The following is a 21,925-nucleotide window of genomic DNA, read 5'->3' as shown; positions in this document are numbered from 1 at the left end:
GTTTTGTTTTGGTTTGTGTTTTTGGGTGATTTTCCAAAAAGAAAGAAGGCTTCTCTGGTGAATTGTTTCTAATCAGCAGCCCTGGTAACACGAGTACTGTCCCCTGAAGAAGGCTGGTCAGGATCAAGAAATCACTCAACAGCCAATTATGGTGCCCTGAACTAAGCCAGATATCATCTTTTGTTCTGGGACAAGAAAATATTTAAGGAAGCTAAACCTATTCATGTAAAGTCTCTGGCTTTTATTTCTTCTCTAGGGTGAGAGGTCAGGGAAGAAGCAGGGGATATATAGAAAGAGGTAAAGTGAGAGACCCATTGATGTTTTACTTGTTGAGTGCAGCTCTGTGCCAGGCAGTGTTCTACATGTGGAGGTGGAAGGGCAAACTAGGTAGACAGATCCTTACTTTTGTGGCATTTACATTCTAATGGGGGACAGAGCATAAATAAATAAGCAAGCATGTAAATAACTGATCAATGCTATGAAGATAGTTGAATAGGGAAACATATGTTGGGTCAGGAGGGTGAGAAGAGAAGACCTCTAGGAGGAGGTGACATTTGACCTGAGGGAGCTAGCCAGAAGGAAAAGTATTCTGGGGAGAGGGAACAGCAAGCACAAAGGCCCTGAGACAGGAACAAGCTGGCATCTTTGAAAAATGAAAAGACCAGTATGATTGAAGCAGCTTGGTTAAAGGGAGAGTGGAGGCAGGTGAGGTTGGGGACAGGTGAGGCCTGCAGGCCAGGAACAGAACTTCGATTTTATTCTGGTTACAGTGGGTCACCTTTGGAGGCCCTAAAACATGTCTGTATTTCCCAATCAGGACTCAGAGTTTTGACAATAGGGCAAAATATGTTCAGATCATAACTGTCCTCAGGAATACTAATGAGGGATCAATGGGAGGCTAGCAAGGGATAAGGAGGCAACAGAACCATCTGCTTATAGTTCCCCGTGAAGCCCTAAGACTTCTTAGGTTCAAGGCATCCCATGGACTAGTCACTTAAGTGTTCTGTGCCATCCAGGATTTGGAATCTCTGGTAAGCTCCTGTGACCCGTGTGTCCCTTTGGAGAGAAGGAAGAGGGAGAGATCTGCTTTCTCTGGAATCCAGTGGTCACATCCCCACCTGGAACCCTGAATGCCCACCTGAGGTGTCGTCAACATGGAGTTCTGAAGTCCATGTGGTTCCTCACAGTGAACCAGGTGACGTGTCTGCATGGGAATTCACATCTTCATTACCAAATGTGAGGGCTGGAAGGAAGCTCTGGGTTCAGACACTCCACCCCTCTCCCTTTGAACCTATGGGGACTCTGAGGCCACCAAGAGGTTACTGACTTGTCCAGGGTCACACAGCAAATTAAGGGTGGCACCAGTCCAGGATCTGTGTCTCCCAAATGTCTGTCTGCTGCACCTCCTCCAGCACCTCTTTGCTTTATAGTTCACTTCTTTCTCCTCTCATGTGAAGACTTCCTCCACCTTCAAGTCTCATCCTCCTCATCCACGAATGACACTTTCCTCATGGGACAGAATGTTGATTTGAGGGTTGAATGACATAGCAGACTGAAAAACCCAGTTTGCAAAATGTCAGAAAGCTCTAGGGATATAAGATATGAGTAGTACTTATTTATAGTTACCATGGCAATCTAGGTGCTGGGAATGTTGGGAGACTCTGGTTCATGCCTGTGTTGACTTTTAGGTCTTAAGGAAAATGCAGAGACGCCACAGCAGCAACACAGAAAACGTTCCACCTGAAAGGTAGGCATCACTCTCATTCCATCCGAGGCTCTGAGCTTCAGGTGGTCGGGACAACCCAAAACTGGATTGAATATTACCTGCTCCTCAGGGCTGCTTGTCAGAAGGGTGGAGGAGACCTGATCGGAAACTGCTTTGCACAAAGATGACCTTGTATCTTCAACACACAACAGCTTGCTGTTGCTCTTACGGTAATTCTCAAAGCCTGTGCAGCCAGTGGTCCACTTGACTGTGGCAATGATTGCACCCAGGGGATTTTAATTTATAGAGGTGTCTGGGTGGGAACATGGAGAGGCTGATGACCTTGAAAGAAGATTTTTATTACTTGCACTTCCCAAGAGAAAAGGGCAGTCCATCCTATGCAGGGCCACATGGGGAAGCACCAGGGTCAGCCAGGAGACAGAAAGGAGCAAAGGGAAAGCGCAGGTCACAGCTTTTATTGTGTTTTCCACACAAAGTAAAGCAAGGCAGAGGAAACAGCTTAGCGTGGACTAGTTTGAATAATGTTGGTGGCCTCTAGGCTATAGGAGTGGTCTCTAGCTGTCTGGTACCTGGCCCTGGGTGATTTGAGGCAGAGGAAATATTGGCTGAGAATGTGAATTAGATAAAGGAGATGGTTGGGGATATAGGCTCTGGGTCACAGGGAAGCTGTAAACAAGTTTGGCCATTAGTTTGACCCTAGAATGTGTGTGTGAAAGTATTAGTCGTGTCTGACTCTTTGCGACCCCAGTGACTGTAGCCTGCCAGGCTTCTCTATGCTTAGAGTTCTCCAGGCAAGAATATTGGAGTGGGTTGCCATTTCCTTCTCCAGGGTTATCTTCCTAACCCAGGTCTCCTGCATTGTATGCAGATTCTTTACTGTCTGAGCCACCAGGGAAGCCCCATAATGAGTAGATGCCAAATAGACAAATCCAGAACCTAAGAAAACAACAGTTAAAACACTAATGAACTAGGATTTCTATCTACTTAAGCCAAAAAGAGTACAGACCATGGGGACCTGTTCTCAGGTTGTAACAGCCTCCCGGCCCCAGCCCTCTCACCATGCTGGAACATACACCCAAGGAGCTGGCAGCCAAGCTTTTCCTATTTCAAGTCCCCTGTGACTCTGAGGTTCGCAGCAAAATCACAAAGTACTCATCAGTGCCAGTGTTGAGTTTTGCATGAAGCCTCCCTGTTCTCTGGGGGAAAGTCCTTTAGTCAGATAACCCTTCGACAAAATCCCACATCAGTCACTTCCCACTTCGGTGCCTTTGGCAAGCACGTTCACCTCTAGGCTTTAGTTCCCCCATCCATAAATGGCAGATAACAGAACTCAGGGTTGCTTGTGAATGAGTGAAAATACATAAACACAGCACCTGGGCTGTTTGATAAGCTGCGCCGTTGGAGCTTTTTCCAGCCTCCAAAGACAGAACTGCTCTCTGCTTTTAAATGAATGGTGAGGTCTTTGGGGGCAGAGATGACACTGGAAAAATAATGGCCACTGTGACTCGTGTACTTTCTTATGTCACCCTTATATTAGCCTGTGGAAGTCAGGACTGTTTTTATCACCATTTTATAAATGAGGAAACTGGGGCTCAGAGAAGGTAAGTAAGATACCTGAAGTCACACAGACAAGAAGTGGCAGGGCTCAGATTCAGGCCCCAATCTGACCTCTGCTAAGTATGTGCTTTGAGACTCCACATTTCAGCTGTCTCCTCTTTTGGTGGGTTCACTGTCCTTCCAGGTTGCTTCACATTCTAGCCTTTAAGTGGTTAAGTTGGAAGCTCAGCCTCTGCTCCCCCCAAGGATTATTCTTTCCCATTTAGGCTGAAATCTCAACTGCATTCTGGGGAAAGGCCCAGGGATGGGAGGCCAGCTATAAAAAGGCCCTTGGTGGGTTGAGCCTTCCCTGGTTGTACTAGAGGTCCCCTGAGCCCAGTGAGCTCAGAGTGCTGGTGAGCTTAAGGCAGGCAGGAGGTTTTCCAGGGCCCCTGAGATAGTGGGGGAGAGGGTGGCCTCTGTGGGCACCTGCCAGGACTTTTGCTTTCTCAGTTCAGCTTCTTAAAGTGCATAAAAAGCTGAAGGCCCCTTGAGGATCATAGCCATGGTGTTAGTTATTGTTATTATTATCTTTATCATCATCCCAAGCTCAAGAAACTAGGCCCACACATTTCCTGGGCTTTTGGAGCCAGCAGGGATGGGCCATGGGAGGAGGGGGAATAGGTAGCCATCTTCAAGTTCCCTCCCTTGCCCGGGCATAAAGTTGGTGGTTTATAATAACTTACCCCCAGGTCAAGTTTGTAAGGCTGGTGAAGCCAGCCCCAAGACTTCTGCAGATCAGTATCTCCCCTGCCGGGTTTCACAGATATTCTTCAAGATGTGAGTAGGTTTTCTGTGGAGGAAAATAATCCTGTGATCAAATAAGTTTGGGAAACACTAGGTTTAAACAAAATTAATTTTTTCAATTGCAGGCCTTCTCAGAGCCTTTCAGAGCCTTTAGTGCACTTATTCATTCATTCTTTCAAATAATACTTATTGAGCACGTTCTGTGTACCAGGTGCATTGTGCTGGGTCATGGCAATCCAATGGAGGCAGACAGTCATGGTCTTTAACCTTATGGGGTACCCAGTCTGAAGTGCCATTCAGTCCTGAGTACGTGTTAGAGTCACCTGGGGGCTCTGAGGGACTAGAGGTGCTGCGACCCAAGCCCAGAGATTTTTTTCAAGTTAGAATTAATATTATAACTTTAATGAATTTGTATACTTCTAAGTGTTTCTTTTTCATTGATTGGGCTTTATCTAGCTGTTTCATCTTCTAATGTCCTAGGCACCTGCTTTGGTCTATGCCGCTGGCTGGGCGCTGAGAATAAAGAAGTGAATCAGATTCAGTGTGTGGCCTCAAGGAGCTTACAGTCTAGTAGGAGAACAGGCCATGTAAACCTATCAGTGTACTATGTTGTAGCTTGTGGTATACTGTCCAACCCCAAAGATTTTTCATTCAGTTGGTCAACACTAGGTCCAAGGCCTGTATTTTTCAAAAACTCCCCTGAATGATTATAATGTACACGCAGGGCTGAGAGTCACAGGTAAGGAGTAAAATAATTATGATCAGTCCCATTTTGTGCCTGGATGATAGGAGGTTAGAGTACAATGAGGACAGAGAGCAGAGACTGTCATTGTCTGGGAGGTGGGCAAAGGTCCCCCGAGCAAGAGAGATTTTTGGCTGAAATCTGATGGATCAGTGTAGGTTACCTGGTGGGGCCAGCCAGTGAAGGGGCTGGGCTTGGCAAAGGCCCTCCAGTAGGAAGTGCTTGGGTAGTGAGAAAGGGGCACATGGTGAGATTGGAGTTCAGGGCCAGAGATGATCCAGGCTGTCTGGCAAGTTCATCTCTCTGAGACTGAGTCTGTGTGCTGTGCTGTGCTAACAGACTCAGTTTCTTTATCTATAAAATGGGAATGATATTAGTCCCTAACTATGGGATTTATCTGAGACTGCAGGAAGGCATTTAGAATGGGAAGCCCTTTTAGTGGGACAGTGAAATAATTGAATATATGTTGGGTTTTTTTTTTTTATTCACCCTGTTCTCTGAGTGGGGATAATTTGTATAAGGTCAAGTGTGAAGGCAGTGTAAAACCTTCCCTGGAGCCTCCCTCAGGGGCCATTTTGTGCCTGGATGATAGCTGCCGTGCATTTATTAAGCACCTACTGTATGCCCTGGGTTGCAGTGTCCAGAGGATGAGTGGAACTCAGCTCTCACTTGGAGTAAACTCGGGGTGTTTTAGGTATACTGAAGGGGTTCTGGCGTGAGAGGAGGAGGAGAGGGTGGCTCTTTGCCCCTCCCACTGACACAGCACATTAAACTAATCAGTTCCACCTGTTCTGTGGACTGATTCCATTTGAAAAGGACAAGTCCAAGAGAAGACATGACATCAGGGCTCTGGGGCCTGGTGTTTATGGGAAAGGGCACCCAGTTCAAGGCTCTCCATTCTTGGAAGAGTAACTCTAGGCTCTCTGCTCATCTGGCAGTGGCTCTGAAAGAGCATCAGCATGCTTTATCTGATTTCAATACAAGAGGCTGTGCTTGGAACTAGAAACGGCAGTTGGCCCTGGAGGTTTTGCATAGGGATAGAGATGCCTGGAGAATCCCAGGGACGGGAGAGCCTGGTGGGCTGCCGTCTATGGGGTCACACAGAGTCGGACACGACTGAAGTGACTTAGCATAGCATAGCATAGAGATAAGAGTTCCCATTTACTTAGTGTCAGATATATTGAAAGAGGCATTCTAAATTTGATCCCCAGGAATTCTATGCATGAATGGTGTTTATACCCATTTTCCAGGTGAGAAAACTGAGTGTAGGCTTGTTAAGAGCCCTAGAAAGGGTGGAGCTAGGGTTCACATGTGGGCTTCTCCAATTAAGTCTTCTTCCCATCACTCTCTGCTGCCCTCCAAATATCAGCTGTAACCAAGGTGGATCCTCTTGGGAACTGGGAATTATTGAACTTGGAGATGACAGAGCCAGGGGAACCTGAGTTCCTGAGGTTATTCTCAAATCGTAGGTCCCTGCGCTCCCTTTTCAGTGAAGTAAAGTGGTTAAGAAAGCAGACTCCAGAGGTAGCCTTCTGGGTTTGAATCTCCCTGTACCACCCCTTACCAGCTGTGTGACTTTAGACAAGTTACTCTTTTCTGTGCCTCAGTTTCTTGATCTGTAAGATGGGGGAATTATTAGTAAGTAACTCACAGGGTTGATAGGAAGACTTAACGAGTTAAGTTAATGAAAAGCACTTGGAAAAAGTATCTGGCACATAGGAAATTTTCAATAAAGATTATAACCCTATTGCTATTATTACTTGTATTAATTTGCGAGGGCTGGCCATGACAAGGTGTTGTAGACTAGGTGGCTTAAACGACAGAAATTTATTTTCTCACAGTTCTGGATGCTGGAAGTCCAAGGTCAGGGTGTCAGTAGAGTTGGTTTCTTCTGAGGGCCTCTCTTGGTGGCTTGCAGATGGCCACCTCCTCCCTGTGTCGTCATATCATCCACCCTCTCTTGTGTCTGTGTCCAGATTTCCTCTTGTAAGGACAAAAGTCATATTGGATTAAAGTGTCAGTCGCTCAGTCGTGTCTGACTCTTTGTGACCCCATGGACTGTAGACCGCCAGGCTCCTCTGTCTATGGATTTCCCAGGCAAGAATACTGGAGTGGGTTGCCATGCCCTTCTTCAGGGGATCTTCCCCACCCAGGGATCAAACCCCAGTCTCCTGCATTGCAGGCAGATTCTTTCCCATCTGAGCCACCAGGGAACCTGGACAAGGGCTGGCACTAATAATCTCCTTTTAACTTAGTCACCTCTGCAAAAACCCTTCTTCAAAAACAGTCGCATGCTGAGGTACTGGGGGTTAGGGTGTCGATGTATGATTTTCCCAGGGGAGGGGGCACAGTTCAGCCCATGACATTATGGATACTGTCATTTGCCCCCCATCCTCCACTGCCTGACTTGGTGGGACTTCCTCCTTTCTGGTCCAGAAATCGCAGCCAAGCGCTTAGCTCCGAGGCGAGTGTGGACGAAGGCGGCGTCTTTGAGAGTCTGAAGGCGGAAGCGGCCTCCCCACCAGCGCTCTTCTCGGGCTTATCCGGCCTCCCGGCGGGCAGCCTCCCCACCACCCCATTCCCGTCCAGCCTGGTCCTGGGGGCCGCGGCCGGCGGCGGGGACGTGTTCCTCCAGATGCCGGCGTCCAGGGAGGAAAGCGGGGGCCGCGGCGAGGGGGGCGCCTACCACCACCATCGGCAGCCCCACCACCACTTCCACCACGGCAGCCACCGCGGGGGCTCCCTGCTGCAGCACGTGGGCGGGGACCACCGCTCACACTCAGACGAGGCTGGCGATGAGCAGCCCGGGACACCCGCCCCAGCCTTGTCCGAGCTGAAGGCTGTGATCTGCTGGCTCCAGAAAGGGCTGCCCTTCATCCTCATCCTCCTGGCCAAATTATGCTTCCAGCATAAGCTCGGTGAGTGTGGGGGGGGATGCGGGGTCAACGCCTGCCACTTCACCCAAGGGGTTGGGGGGTCTCCATCCCAAGTGCCAAAGGCAGGCAGTAGAGGTCCTCTTGGTGCAAAGTGCTTCAAAGGCCAGGATTCCGCTTCAGACCTGGGTTCAAATCCTGGTCGATTAGCTATGTGACTTGGGGCAAGGCACTCCCCTTCTCTGAGCCTCAGTTTCCTCATCGGTCCAGCAAGGGTTGTGATAGAAACTTCCTCAGCTGGTTGGGTGACTTGAAGGCGTGGAGGAGTTCAGAATGCTCTGGTCTGAACCTGAATTCTTCCTCTTCCTAGCTGTGTGATGCTGGGGACATTATTTAACCTCTCTGTGCTTTAGTCCCATCATCCATAAAATAGGAATTAAAATAGTATTTGTACTATTCAGGGGTCCCCAACCTCCAGGCCGTGGAGCAGTACCTCCTGTCCGCTCAGCGGCAGCATTAGATTAGAAGCAAAGTGCATAATAAATGCAATGTGCTTGAATCACCTTGAAACCATTCCCCCCATCCCTGACCTGTGGAAAAATTGTCTTCCAGAAGTCAGTCCCTGGTGCCAGAAAGGCTGGGGACAGCTGTACTAGTTCATATGTTATTATATAGATATCATAGATACACATTTACTATAATGGTATGTTACAGATGCCATTAAACATACAGCTTCTGGCTTCATAAGATTGAGTAAGGTTAAATGAGTAAACACGTGTTAAGCCCTTAGGCCAGTGCCTGGCAGAGAATAAGTGCTGTGCAAGTGTGGATGATTGTCTTTATCATATTCATTGTTAGTACCTGTAGAATATTTAACATGGAATCCTGCACTTAGCAAGTGCTCAATAAATACGACCTATTACTAGGAAGTAAAATAATGATTCATGAAGTACTTAGCATAGTACCTGACACATACTTAACATTCAATAAACGTGGTCTCTGGTCCACTGTTATTTATTTCTGTTACTGGTATTAGATCATGGTGTTGCTGTGTCCTGGAGAGTTTTAGGCTATTGTTTTTATCTTATGGTAGAAATTACAGTACAAATTATGTCATAGCCTGGTACATCCCACAGGAAATATCTAGAAGAGGTTAGGCCATCATTTGTGTCTTATTTGCCCCCTTCTGGTATGTTCCAGCTGACCCAGGTCACTTCTTCCTTTTTGGGATGCTACCATATCAGTCCCTTCTTTTTTTTTTTCTTTTTGACCAATTAAAAAATGGTGGGTTTTTTTTGGTTTTTATAATCTGTATACGCACTGGGTTCTGGGCCCTTCAGCACCTCCTTCCAAGTCTAGCGCCAGCTGGACTAGGGCTCCTGTGGCAGTGGTGCCGGTCCCCTTCTTAGGTGTCTGAACTCTTTCCCCAGGTGCTGTGGACAAAGCCTCAAGCGGGAGGTTCTGCCCCTTGCTTCTAAACTTTGCAAGCTACTGAGCCTCAACCTTTGCAGGCCCCTCCTTTCTCCACCCTCCCTTTCTCCTAATGTAGATAAGGATTATACTGTACACCTACACCTTTTCATGAAAGAAAGTGAAAGTGCTAGTCACTCAGTCATGTCTGGCTTTTTGCAACCCCATGGACTGTACAGCCCACCGACTCCTCTGTCCGTGGGATTCTCCAGGCGAGAATACTGGAGTGAGTTGCCATGCCCTTCTCCACCTTCCTTTTTATTCCTAGAAACAGAAGCTGGCCTGTTTCTTCTTACCCTGAGTTCCAGCAAACTCACCGCCAAGTTTTATTCCCAAGTTTGGTCATATTCCTCCTCAGTTGTCACATTTGTTCAGTTGATCAAAGAGTATAAGAAGAGATTTTGGGGTTATTGATTATGGTTTTCTATGTTTTCAATAAAGCAACTCATCTTTTATAAAGTAGATCTGGAAGCATGCATGGAATACATGTACTATTTAAAAAGTAAAAGTGAACTGCAAGCATGGGGAATTCTGTACATTGTGTAAAAGCAGAATCCTGTCCACAAGGAACAAAAAGTAGGATTTGAAAATCCCTGCTCAGGGAGAATTCTGATTGCAGCTTAGCAAATTGTGGAATAAAACTCCGTTCTTTTTCCCCCCTCTCCAAAGCTCATGTTTGCCTGTCAGCTAGGAATTCTTTTCCCTTTTAACATGAAATTTCCATTTCTTACAGTGCTGTGGTCTTTTGCTACATACGCTTTTATTACAAATAACATGCCTCAGATTCTTTTTGAAAATAGAAACACTTTGGCTACCTGATGCAAAGAGCCAGCTCATTGGAAAGGACCCTGATGCTAGGAAAGATTGAAGGCAAAAGGAGAAGTGGGCAGCAGAGGATGAAATGGTTAGACAGCATCACTAACTCAATGGACATGAGTCCGAGCAAACTCCCAGAGTTAGTAAAGAATGGGGAAGCCTGGCGTGCTGCAGTTCATGGGGTCGCGAACGGTGAGACACGACTTCGTGACTGAACGACAGCAACAAACTGCTGGAGATTGTGCCCTGTAAGCAGTATCCCTCCTTGAGTTCAGTTCTGTTATTCTGTTTTTACAGAGGAGGAAACCGGGCTCAGAGCGGTGCAGTGACTAGTCCAAGCTCACACGGAGAGGAGGTGGCAGAACTGAGGTTGAACCCAGATCTTGCCAGACTGCACAGCCCATGCTAACTGGTCCTATAAAATACCCTCCCCCAGTGGCCTCAATCCCATCCCTAAGTCAGGGGCCTCGAGGTTCCCAGCAATATACACAGCAGCCCAAATGCCCCAGAGATGGGATTTTCTCTCTCCTCTGTGGTTAGTGTGTTGACTCTGAGGAGGGAGGTATGTGTCCCGGGTCTCTAGTAAGCCAGGCCAGGCCTGACGCATCTAAGTGGGTGGTCTTGGCCCCTCCTCTGCCCCGCAGGCATTGCCGTGTGCATCGGAATGGCCAGCACCTTCGCCTATGCCAACTCCACGCTCCGGGAACAGGTCTCTCTAAAGGTGAGTCACCTAGCAAATCAACCCTCCAGCACTGCTGTAACAGATGACCACAAACTCAGTGGCTTAAAACCGCACAAATGGGTTCCTTGTGGTTCTGTAGGTCAGAAGTCTGAAGTGGATCCCTCTAACCTAAGATCAAGGTGTCCACAGGACTGTCTTCCTTCTGGAGGGTTCAGAGGACAGTCTCTTTCCTCACCTTTTCCAGGTCCTGGAAGTCACTCACGTTCGTTGGCTCCTGGCCCCTTCTCCTCTTTTGAGCCACCCACATTGCATCTCTGTGAACATCCTTCCATAGACACATCCCCCTCGACTCTGCTCTTCTGTCTCCCTCTTCTACTCTTAGGGGCTCTTGTGATTATTTGGACCAATCCCCAGGATAATCCAGGAAAGTGTCCCCAATGCAGGGTCAGCTAATTAGCAATCTTAATTCCACCTGCAACCATTATCACCATGGAACCAAACAGATTCACAGGCTGCGGGAATTAGGACAGGAACTCCTTTGGGAGTCATTCTTCTGCCTCCTACCCTGGCAGGTCCCCAGAAATGCCACCTTTCTCCCTTCCAAGAGCAACCTGTCCTCTCATGCCCCTAGCCCAGTCCTCTTACCCTCCTGACATTCAGTCAGTTCACTCATTTCCAACCCACCCTCATGGTTCAGGCCACCCCAGTGGCACTTCTGGGTGGCTGGTGGGTCTTACCACCATCATCCCCAGTGCCTGCTGATACGTGCTGAGCACTCAGTGTGTCCAGCACAGAGCTGGACCCATTTCACAGCTCATCTTGGAGATCTATCCCAGCAACTTGGGAGGCAGGCAGAATCACACTTAATTTATTTTTCCGATGAGGAAACAGTGGCCCAAAATTTCTTGGCTAAGATCTAAGTTTTCTGCCTAAGGCCATACAGCCTGTGTGAAGCATGGTGTCAGGATATGAATCCAGGCATTGTGCCCAGAGCCTGTGCTCCCCCAGGTTCAAATCCCAGCCTCTCCACCCTCCTGCAAGCCCTTGGAGGGGTGACCTCACTGATCTCATCCTCAGGTGCCACCTCTGGGCAAGGAATTGCCACACCCAATTCATTCACCCACTGAGAGGATTAAGCAAGATGGTACGTGGAACATGTTTTGTGCAGCACCTGGCTCATAGGAACAACTTAACTGAGCTATTTTTTTTAACAAGCCTGTGTATTCTGCAGCACATGGGCTTGTATCATAGCCACAATCTTCTCTGACCCTGCTTTGGGGTCATCTGCTTTCTTGGAAGCACCTAGGCCTCCATGAGATGAAAATGCCAGCTCAGTCTTTATTTTAAACAAATGAGCACGTTGAAGTCAGGAGTAGGGCATGGAGTCAGAGGTTCTTCTTGACCCTCAGTCTTGTCTTCTTCATGCCAACCCCTTTCTGTTAAAACAACAAGTTGGGACTTCCCTGGTGGTCCAGAGGTTGATAATCTGCCTTGTGATGCAGGGGACACAGGTTCATTCCCTGCTCGGGGAACTAAGATCCACATGCCATGGAGCAGCTGGGCCCACATACCACAACAACTGAACCTGCACGTGGCCACAACCAGGGAGTCTGTGCTCCGCAACAAATGACCACACATGATGCAACCAAGTTCCCACATGCCTCAACTGAGACCCCATGCAGCCAAATAAATAAATAAATAAATAATTTTTAAAATCACCTGAAAGAGCAGCAGGTTGTTCAGTGTCATAGTGGGGCTGTTGGGGCTATATCTTTCTCAGAAGCAGCAACATCCTCATGGTGCCTTGACTTGAATTTTAAGGACAAAGGGATGCCTGTATCTGTGAATAGGCTTCTAGGGGTCTTTGCACCCTTTGAAGACTCAGGTGTTTTGCCTACGTGTGCATATTTCAGTGTCAGTAGGTCTACATGACTCTTAGTTTAGGATCTCAGCTTACTACTGGAGAACTACCCCACTTGTCCTCCAGAGTCTGGCTTCTCAGGGCTTTGCTTATTCCCTCTCTCTTCTACTTTTGGTTCGGATTTACAGGGGATTAAGCTGGAATCTATTATTTATTGGCATAAAAAGGGCTGCTGAGTGGATTAATCACATTGATAAGAGCAGTTGGTTGGTCGGAGGTGGTTTCTCGGGCTGTTAACCTTGACCACTCCTGGAATAATGGGTGGATAGAGATGCATTTATTTTGTCTGCTCTATGGAAATGTGTGTTTTAACAGTGTGTGAAGTACTGAGCTGTGCCTGGAGACTGGAGCATTTACCGAAACCACAGGGAAGGTTACACTGGGAAAGTTATGACCTCATCTTATTCCAGCAATGCAGCCGCCCTGGTCCAGGAAGAGACAGGCTTTTGAGAATCTACAGCACGGGGTCTGATTATGTATCCCAGGGTACACAGGCAGGAACACCTTGCTCTACGCTTCCTCTAGAAATTTCCGGGGTTTGCTCTCAGGCTGAGAGACTACTAAGAAAACAGACCGAGAAGGTTTCCCAGCTTGTCTTCCTGGGGACGAATCAGAAACAAGTCTGAAGAAAGAGAAACCGTCTGGATCGCAGAGGGCTTTGACATCGACGTGTACGAAGCTGACTGTAGTCCTACAAACGTGCCCCTACGCTGAATGGTCAGTCCGGAAAGGTTCATACCACAAAAAGTTAGAACAGCAGTTTCTGACTTGTCGATCTGAATCGAGTGGTGGGTTGTAAAGTTGGAATAACAGGTCTTGCCACTTAGTGACCCTGAAACACGCTCCTGTGCCCGACTGAATGTTTACATTTGTCAAATTTACTTAACCCTTAACAGAACCTCACTTTTGAATAAGGGCACCGGACCTTAAAATATGTGCCCCTAAAGGACTTCCTTGGTGGAGCAGTGGTTAGGACTCCATGTTTTCACTGCAGGGGGCACGAGTTTGATCCCTGGCCAGGGAACTAAGACGCTACATGCCTCACAGTATGGTCCAAAAAAAAAAAAAGTTATTAAAACATGTGCCCTTGAGCAAGAGTTGCTTAAATTCTCTGTGCCTCAGTCCCTAACAGTAAATATAATCTAACATTTCCTATATGCCAGTCACTGTTCTAAATGGTTCATGTACATTAGCTCTCATGACTTTATAAATTGATATAATATGCACCCTTTTTGCGGATGAGGAAAGAGAAATGCAGCGAGTTTAAGTAATTGCCCAGGGTTGAACAGCCCCCAAGTAGCAGATCAAGGATTTGAAGCCAGGTCATCCAGCTCCAGAATCAGTTTTGCTAACCATGGTGCCCTCCTGACTGGATAGTTCTCCAAGCAGGTTCACACATTTCTGTTACCTCCACTGTAACCATTGCTTGGGTTCCAGTGGGATGGAAAGATGCCAGCACTCTTCCTTTCACCATGAGCCATGTTTCCTCGAAACCTTTGTGAAAGGGAACATTTGCCCCTTGTTGGGGAGCATTCTGGAATATTCTGCCAGGTGTACCTTTGACATTTCAGCATCCCCACAGATCTCTCGCTTTGTCTCCAGGAGAAGAGGTCGGTGCTGGTCATCCTGTGGATCTTGGCCTTTCTAGCGGGGAACACCCTCTATGTGCTCTACACATTCAGTTCCCAGCAGCTGTATAACAGGTGAGCAGAGGAGTCTGACCCTCAGTGGGAAAGTGGGGAGCTTTGTTGCACTTGGGACCCACAGCCCCTTCATTGGAGAATGATATAGTAGCCCTCAGTCACACTGTAACCTTCAGATCCTACCCTGTTGTTAAGTACACACATGCCTTGAGCAGAATTCTTGAGCAGAAATAGAATGCAAGCTGCATGTATAATTTTGCATTTTCTACTGACCACCTAGTGCACGAGGGGAAAGGACTAGCCAGTGACGGTCTCTAGTACAGGGTTGAAACTCAAGCCAAGCTTTCAGATTATGTCCATCTGTTTTCAAAATGGGCTTTGAGGAGTAAGCAGTTTCACCACTTTCTGGGGCCACCCAAAGTTGCATAAAAGCAATTTGGAGAATTCGTTCCAAGGCATCAACATGCCGCTCACACGCTGCATTAGTTGCCCGGCCCAGAAGATCAAGGTCCTGGTGGAGGGTAAAGGAGATGGAGTTTCCCAGAACCTTGGATGAATTTCCAGCTCGTGCCATTTTCTGGGCATGATCACATTCACAGGCTCAGACCTCTGCGCCCTCATCAGACCAGGGCTGAGTCAAACTGGCAGCACATGAAGAGAAAGAGAGTGGCTTGGGGAAAAGCAATAGAGCTCCTTTTTGATGTCAGTGGTCTAGAGTGTGTTTGTGATACCAACAGCCGTTATCTTACTTTGCTTTCCAAGTGAGCAGGGTATTGCTGTTGCCATTTTACAGGTAAGGAAACTGAGGCTTAATGAAACCCTTTTTAGTGAACCTTAGTCCCGGTAGGTGAAAGCAAGTTTGAATCATCCCAAGATTTGAAGTCTGATGACCAGCGTCAGAAGGTCATAGTCCTGCCACATACCAGCTTGTGCCCTTTGGCAAATAGTGGAACCTTTTTGAACCTCCCCTAGTTTCTGCGTTTGTGAAACTGGAAGCAAGTTAATTGCTGCTTTACCCACCTGAACAGGCTAATGATTAGAGAGGCCAAATATTAGAATATGCAGAAACTACTGGGCAAACTGTGCAACATTTGATATGTCCTAATCATGTCATGATGTTATTGTTTTATGATGAATTACTGTACCTTTTGGTGGTGGTGGCTACTGGGATGGAAAACTGACAATAAAATGTATCCGTCCATTAAAGTTCATAGTGTATCTTAGAAATAAGTGGATGTAGTGATCAATCTGTGGAAAAACACTTTGGCGTCTTTCCGGCGTCAAAGCCAACAGAAAAACACAAAGATGATGAAGTAAAACCCAGGTAGGTGAATGTAACAGATTGGTGTCTCTGGGATAAAATGGAAAGTGGATGGCACATCTTCATTTTTTTGCCATCAGAGATGCATGCATAATAAGAGAAGCAGGGCGTGAAAGTCAGCCCGCCAGCCTGGGATATGCCCAGGGAGGGACAAACGCAGAGACGAAGAGAGGAGCCCAGGGCCACCCGCCTCTCCCCATATCGTAACCTGGGTGCGTCTCAGACTTGGAGACGAGGCATCCCATGGAGATGGGGCTCAGATGTGGAAGGACACTGACGGTATCATGAGAGATTGCCAAAATAGATTGTTTTCATTGATTTAGCCCATAGTCTAGCTCTTCAAAGATCTTTATTATAAATAGAAATCGATTTTTAAAAATAAAAGTAAGAAAACAGACCATTTGACTCCTAGAATGCTCTCATCAGGGGACCTCAGTTTGCACTGTTGTCTGCCAGCCCAGCAGAGTATGTTGGAAGAGTTTAGAAAGCACTCAGTCTGGGCTGTGTGCACTGTCTTCTGCTTTTTGGGGGACAGGCAAGACTCGGAGTGGCCTTTGCTTGGAGCCTCTAATCCAGCAGAAAGAAAAGCGAGGGGCCCAGCACAATTTGGGTGCTGGTTCCAATCCTAGCTCCACATTCTAGCTGAGATACTGTGGACTCCATGATGTCATAGAACTCCGGACTTCCCAGCTCAAAATGTGATAATCATAGTGTCTACCAATTAGAGCCCTCGGGAAGATGAAATGACTTGAGACACATACAGCAGGTGGAGTAGGGCCAGCATGATGTAAAGAACCAAGGTATTATTAACATGAACAATACCGTCATCTGCAGGGGTGACAGACAGCAGTGCTGCTCCACATGTGGGCCATGGACCAGGGTCAGTTTGAGAATGACTTTTTGTCTGTCTCCCGTGAGTGAAGTACAGAAGTTGAGTGTGAGGTTGCCTTACCTGGTCACGGATGGGTAAGAGGAATTACACACTCCAAGCAGCACTACTGTGGAGTAAGGACTGAGGGTGGTAATTGTAGCTAGCACACCTGGGTTCAAATCTACCACTGTTCCTTGTATTTGTAGGACTATGTGCATGTTCCTTTACCTTTCTGTGACTCCGTCTTCTCGTCTGCGAAATGGGTAGGTAACAGTGCCTGCCTCATAGAGATGTGGTTATCATTGTCAGTGCTGCTTGGCAGAGTCTGTAGTATGTCTATTACCTCATCGAATCCCACTAATAACCTGAGGACGGACAGAAAGATTCCCATTTTATTGATGAGAACACTGAGGCTTATAGAAAGAACATGATTTGCCTAGTGTTCAAAAAATGGAGAAGCCTGGATTCAAATTCAAGTCTGTCTGATACTCATGCCTGTATGCTTAGCATGCAATATGACTTTGGGCAACTTACCTTACCTCTCCAAGCTTTAGTGCCTCATTTATAAAGTGAGGGTAAGCAATGCTTACTGCATAGAACAACAAGATACAGTGAGTAAAGGGGTTAGCACACTGTCACACATCAAAACCTTTCTCCCTGCTTCTGTCTCTCCTTCCTTCATGGTGTTGGTCAGCTTTTTTTCCCTCCCTCCCTTCCTTCCAGTTTCTCTTGTGAAGCCTGTTGTGGACCCATAAAACTGGAGGGGACTTTAACTTATGATGTTCTAGGCCAAGCGCATCATTTAACTCTCAGGGGAACTGAGGCTCAGAGAGGTTAAGATAGCCACCCGAGGTCACACAGCAAGTTAGTAGCATATTCAGGAACAGAACACAGATGTCTGACTCGCAGTTTAGTGCTCTTTCTACAGGTAATATTTACAAGGCTGCCAGAGTGAGTAGAAGGAGCTGCCAAGGGCCAGTGATCCTAAATGAGCACTCTGACACTCTGACTCCTCCCCTAGCCTCATATTCCTGAAACCCAACCTGGAGACGCTAGACTTCTTCGACCTGCTGTGGATCGTGGGCATCGCAGACTTTGTGCTCAAGTACATCACGATCGCTCTCAAGTGCCTCGTCGTGGCCCTGCCCAAGATCATCCTGGCCGTCAAGTCCAAGGTAGGCACAGGTGGCAGCCCCCATCACACCAATCATGCAGGGGTTCTGCTGCGCCTCCTGGAGAAAGAAAGGTTGGACTTGAGCAGAGCTGATGTCAGGTCATCAAATGAACAGAACTTGAGCTGGTAGATCCAGTAACCCACCTCTTATCGTTGCTTGAAGCTGCGCATCATTCTTTATTGTCATCACCCTCCTGTCACGTCTCTACTCTCCAAGTGCATTCATTCCCTAAGTTATTGTCCAAAGCTGGCCTTGATGCCGTTTTCATCTAAATTTCTCCTGAGAAGGGAAAAAAGCACATCAACATGCCCTGGGTCCTGCTTTTTCCAGGGAAGGGTGGCTCTCACAGGTCTCACTCTTCGTGGCTTCTGTGGCATGTTCTGTAGGGGTAACTGAGGCTCAGGAGGAAAGAACTCTGTGATCTATGAGTGATGCCTGCCATGGCTGGAGGAAGAGAACTGGTGACAAGGATTCTTTGCAGTGTCATCTCAGGGAAAGGTCTGCAGCAGGTGTTGGTATGAAGAGGTCTTGGGGGATAATCATTGTAATTCAGAGAACTGGGCACTGTTAGGAAGAGACATCATCATTAGGTCAGAAAGCTCAAAATTTGTCCCAGGCCTTGGTTGGCAGAAGAACAAGTTGGAATTGACCATTCGTTTTCAGTGACAGCTGGTCAAATCACTGGCCAGGTGTGTAGGAAAAACACACTGTTGTGTTTCTTCTGTACACACACATGCTCACTACCTCTGACACCAGACATGCGGGTTTTCCACACATCATGTAATTCTCTGACACCAGCTGGGTGTCCAGCAGTTTATCTAGTTCTGACACCATCCACCTCAAGATAGTATCAGATCCCACGGGAGAAGGGCTTAGTCCCACCAGACGTCTCCTGTCCCTTCAGATGGCCAGTCCCAAGCCCCAGGTTGTCACCTGTGCTTCTCATCAACCAGCCACAAAACAGAGTTCCACGACCCCCTCCTTGGGTTCAGTCACTTCTAGATGCCCTGAGCCTTTTCCTTCATAGCATTTGTGACACTTTGTGGAAGGCAGGAGATGTGAATCCAGGCATGTGAGGAAGCTGGCTCAACACTGACAGCCTGGAATAACAGTGGCTTGCAATTATTGAGCACCGACTGTGAACCTGAGACTGTGCTGTGCTTAGTCACTTAGTCGTGTCCGACTCTTTGCAGCCCCATGGACTATAGCCCGCTAGGCTCCTCTGTCCAGGGAATTTTCCAGGCAAGGATACTGAAGTGGGTTGCCATGCCCTCCTCCAAGGGATCTTCCCAATCCAGGGCTTGAACCCAAGTCTCCCACATTGCAGGCAGATTCTTTACCATCTGAGCCACCAGGGAAGCCCAACAATACTGGAGTTGGTAACCTATCCCTTCTTCAGGGGATCTTCCTGACCCAGGAATCAAATTGGGGTCTAAGAGCACTTTATGTATGAATTCCTTTTGTAGCCTCTTCAATTCCTCCCAGGGAGATACTATTTCTCTCATTGGTGATGAGACGGAAGGACAAGCAGCTGTTACGTGGTAAGGGTTGGGACTCCAGCCCAGAACTTCAGCTTCAGGGCCCAAGCTCTGCCTCAAAGTAGCTAGGGGAGGAAGATAAGGAAAACAGGCAGAGGATGGTCACTCATCACCTAATACCTTCTGCTTCTTGCTAGATTCTTTTCTATGTCTTGACTTGTGTAAGGCTCTCAGCACCCCTCTGAGAGAGAGAGAGAGAGAGAGAGAGAGAGAGATTATGATCAACTCTTGCCAGATGAATAGTTGAGTATAGTCACCCCTCAGTATCTGTGACGGGTTGGTTCCTGGATTTTCCTCAGATAGCAGAATCCGTGGATGCTCAAGCCACTTACAGTTGTCCTCCTGCATCCATGGTCCCACATCCTTAGATTTTCTACATGAGATTGGCTGAATCCACAGACGAGGAACCTGTGCTTCCTCGAGACCAGACCCTACTTCTTTCATTTCTTTCCATACACCAGCTAGTCCCAATCTGACATGTGGCAGATGCTCTTATCCCATTTTCCACATGAGAAACCTTCAACACAGAGATGCTAAGTAACTAACCCATACAGCTTCCAGAACCGGCTCTGTGCTACCCTTTCTCCTACCCACTGATCCTTCTATCTCAAAGACCTTTTTCCTTTCTTGTCTCAACCAATTCACGCTCCTCCTGCAGATCACAGCCTCTTAGACATCCGCCTGCCCTTTGGATGAGGGATGGAGCCCCTGCTGGGGCTGTCCTAACGCCTTGTTCTCCCCCGTTCCAGCACTCACCACTCTGACCGTAATTGCTTGTTTAATTGTCTGCCTGCTCTGCTCAACTGTAACCTCTGTGACAACAGGAAATGAATGCATTTGGTTTCTTTGTTGATAGATCACCAGCATCTGATATGCACTCAGAAATGTTCATTGTATGTAGATATGCAGAGTAGATGGATGGATGAATGGCTATATAGGTAAATGGATGAATTGAATCGATAGCTGGAAAGGTTGGTGGATATGTGGATAGATGGATAGTCAAGTGATTGTGTGGATAGATGGATGGATGGATATTTGGATGTTGGATGGATATGTGAATGGATGGATGGATATTTAGATGATGGATGGAGATTTGAATGGATAGATGGATGGAGATTTAGATGGATGGATGGATGGATATTTGGATGGAGATTTAGAAGGATGGACAGACAGGTAGGTAGATGGATGGGTGAGTTGATGAGTTGATAGTCTAGCTAGCTACACTGACTCTCATCACCTCCTCTTGTAACTGCAGTGAGAGCTTAGACTCCATTGTCAGCTCAGCTCAGACTTCTCATGTCTGGTAGATGTCCAGACACCCTGTTGTGAAGACACCAAAATCTGCAAGGCAAAGTAGTACTCACTTCCCTGTGCTAGAAAGGAACACGCAGGGGCCTTCAAAACTACAGCCGCCAGCCCAATAGTAATACATACAACTAAACATTGCTGAGCAACCACCAGGAACCAGGCCGTGTTTAAGGTAAGCACTGCCGTTTGTTCAAGAACAGTTGCTAAATGCCAGCTGTGTGCCAGGCACTGTTCTAAGCACAGGGGTGTATCAGTGAACAAAGTAGACAAAAATCCACATGCTCATGGAGTTGATAGTCTGCTGAAGACATTGTCTTGTTTAATCTAACAATCCTGGTAGGTCGATACTGTTTATATCTCCTTGCATGCACGGAGCAGACACTGAGTTAAATAACTTGCCGGAGATTGCAAACCCCAGTATAATAATGCCCATGGCAGTAGGAGCAGCTGATGCGGAGTCAGGCCTTCATGTGGGCCAGGCCTGGCTCTAATTCATTTTCCTCTGACATCTGTTCTAGAAGGCAAGTGCTGTTGTTTTGTGGGTTTTTAAAAATTGAGGTAAAATTCACATAACATAAAATTAACCAGTAATTATTTAAAAGTGTGTGATTCAGTGACATTCAGTACATTCACTGGCAACCATCATCTCTATCTAATTTTAAGACATTTTCATCACCCCAGAAGGAAACCTCATACGCATTCAGTCACTCCCCATTCCCTCTGACAACCACCAATCTGCTTTGTGTCTGTATGTATTTACCTTTTCTGGGCATTTCATATAAATGGAATCATACATTTTGTGACCTTTTATGTCTGGCTTATTTCCCTTAGCATCTTATTTTCAAGATTCATCCACATTGTAACAGATGTCAGCACTTCATTTCTTTTTATGGTTGAATAATATTCCATTGTGTGTAGAGACCAGCGTTTGTTTATCCATTCATCTATTGACAGACATTCAGGTTACTTCGACTTTTTGGCTATCAGGAATAGTGGTGCTTTGAACATTTGTGCAGAAGGATCTCTCTAAACAGTTTTTCTGGGTAATACTTAAGAGTGGAATGGCTGGGTCATATGGTAATTCTGTGTTTAACTTTTTGAAGAACCGCCACACTATGTCCCATAGCGGCTATACCATTTTACGTTCCCAGCAGGTGCTAGTTTTATCCCTGTTTTCCAGAGGAAAAAACAAACCCAGTGAGAGGTTAAGAGGAGGCCCAAGGTCACGCAGCTTATATATGGCTGTGTGGGGATTTGAACTCAGGCAGTCTGATTCCAGGATCGCTCTGAATCATTAGACCACACTCCCTCCCAGAGAAGTTCTCTGCATTTTCCTGGGGAAATTCCTGTGTTGACTGAGGAATGATGTCCCCATACACCATCTCTAGAAAATCCCCCCAAGGTTCAAGCAAAGTTTTCTTCACTTCCTTCTTCTTTGACGGGCACTGCTGGGGGTCAGGGGGCGGGGATTGGATTCGGCACCCCTTCTCTGCACC

The 21,925-nt window shown here is 47.1% G+C and overlaps 1 protein-coding gene across 2 annotated transcripts in view; it reads left to right on the top strand.

Moving 5' to 3' along the window:
- RNFT2 (ring finger protein, transmembrane 2) overlaps positions 1 to 21,925 on the top strand; it is a 62,176-nt gene that overhangs the window by 2,277 nt on the left and 37,974 nt on the right. Inside the window, exons 2-7 of one of the 2 annotated variants that reach the window (XM_070769603.1) lie at positions 1,017 to 1,195; positions 1,689 to 1,747; positions 7,248 to 7,729; positions 10,615 to 10,691; positions 14,176 to 14,276; positions 17,430 to 17,583. In XM_070769603.1, coding sequence (XP_070625704.1) covers positions 1,172 to 1,195; positions 1,689 to 1,747; positions 7,248 to 7,729; positions 10,615 to 10,691; positions 14,176 to 14,276; positions 17,430 to 17,583 — 897 coding nt within the window. In that variant the 5' untranslated portion in view covers positions 1,017 to 1,171. Of the gene's footprint in view, positions 1 to 1,016; positions 1,237 to 1,688; positions 1,748 to 7,247; positions 7,730 to 10,614; positions 10,692 to 14,175; positions 14,277 to 17,429; positions 17,584 to 21,925 lie in introns of both variants that reach the window. The other variant, XM_070769604.1, reaches the window with a different exon arrangement.

Source organism: Bos indicus, chromosome 17, assembly GCF_029378745.1.
Source record: "Bos indicus isolate NIAB-ARS_2022 breed Sahiwal x Tharparkar chromosome 17, NIAB-ARS_B.indTharparkar_mat_pri_1.0, whole genome shotgun sequence".
In the NCBI taxonomy this organism is placed as follows: Eukaryota; Metazoa; Chordata; class Mammalia; order Artiodactyla; family Bovidae; genus Bos; species Bos indicus.
This window is presented reverse-complemented; position numbering and strand designations above follow the sequence as displayed.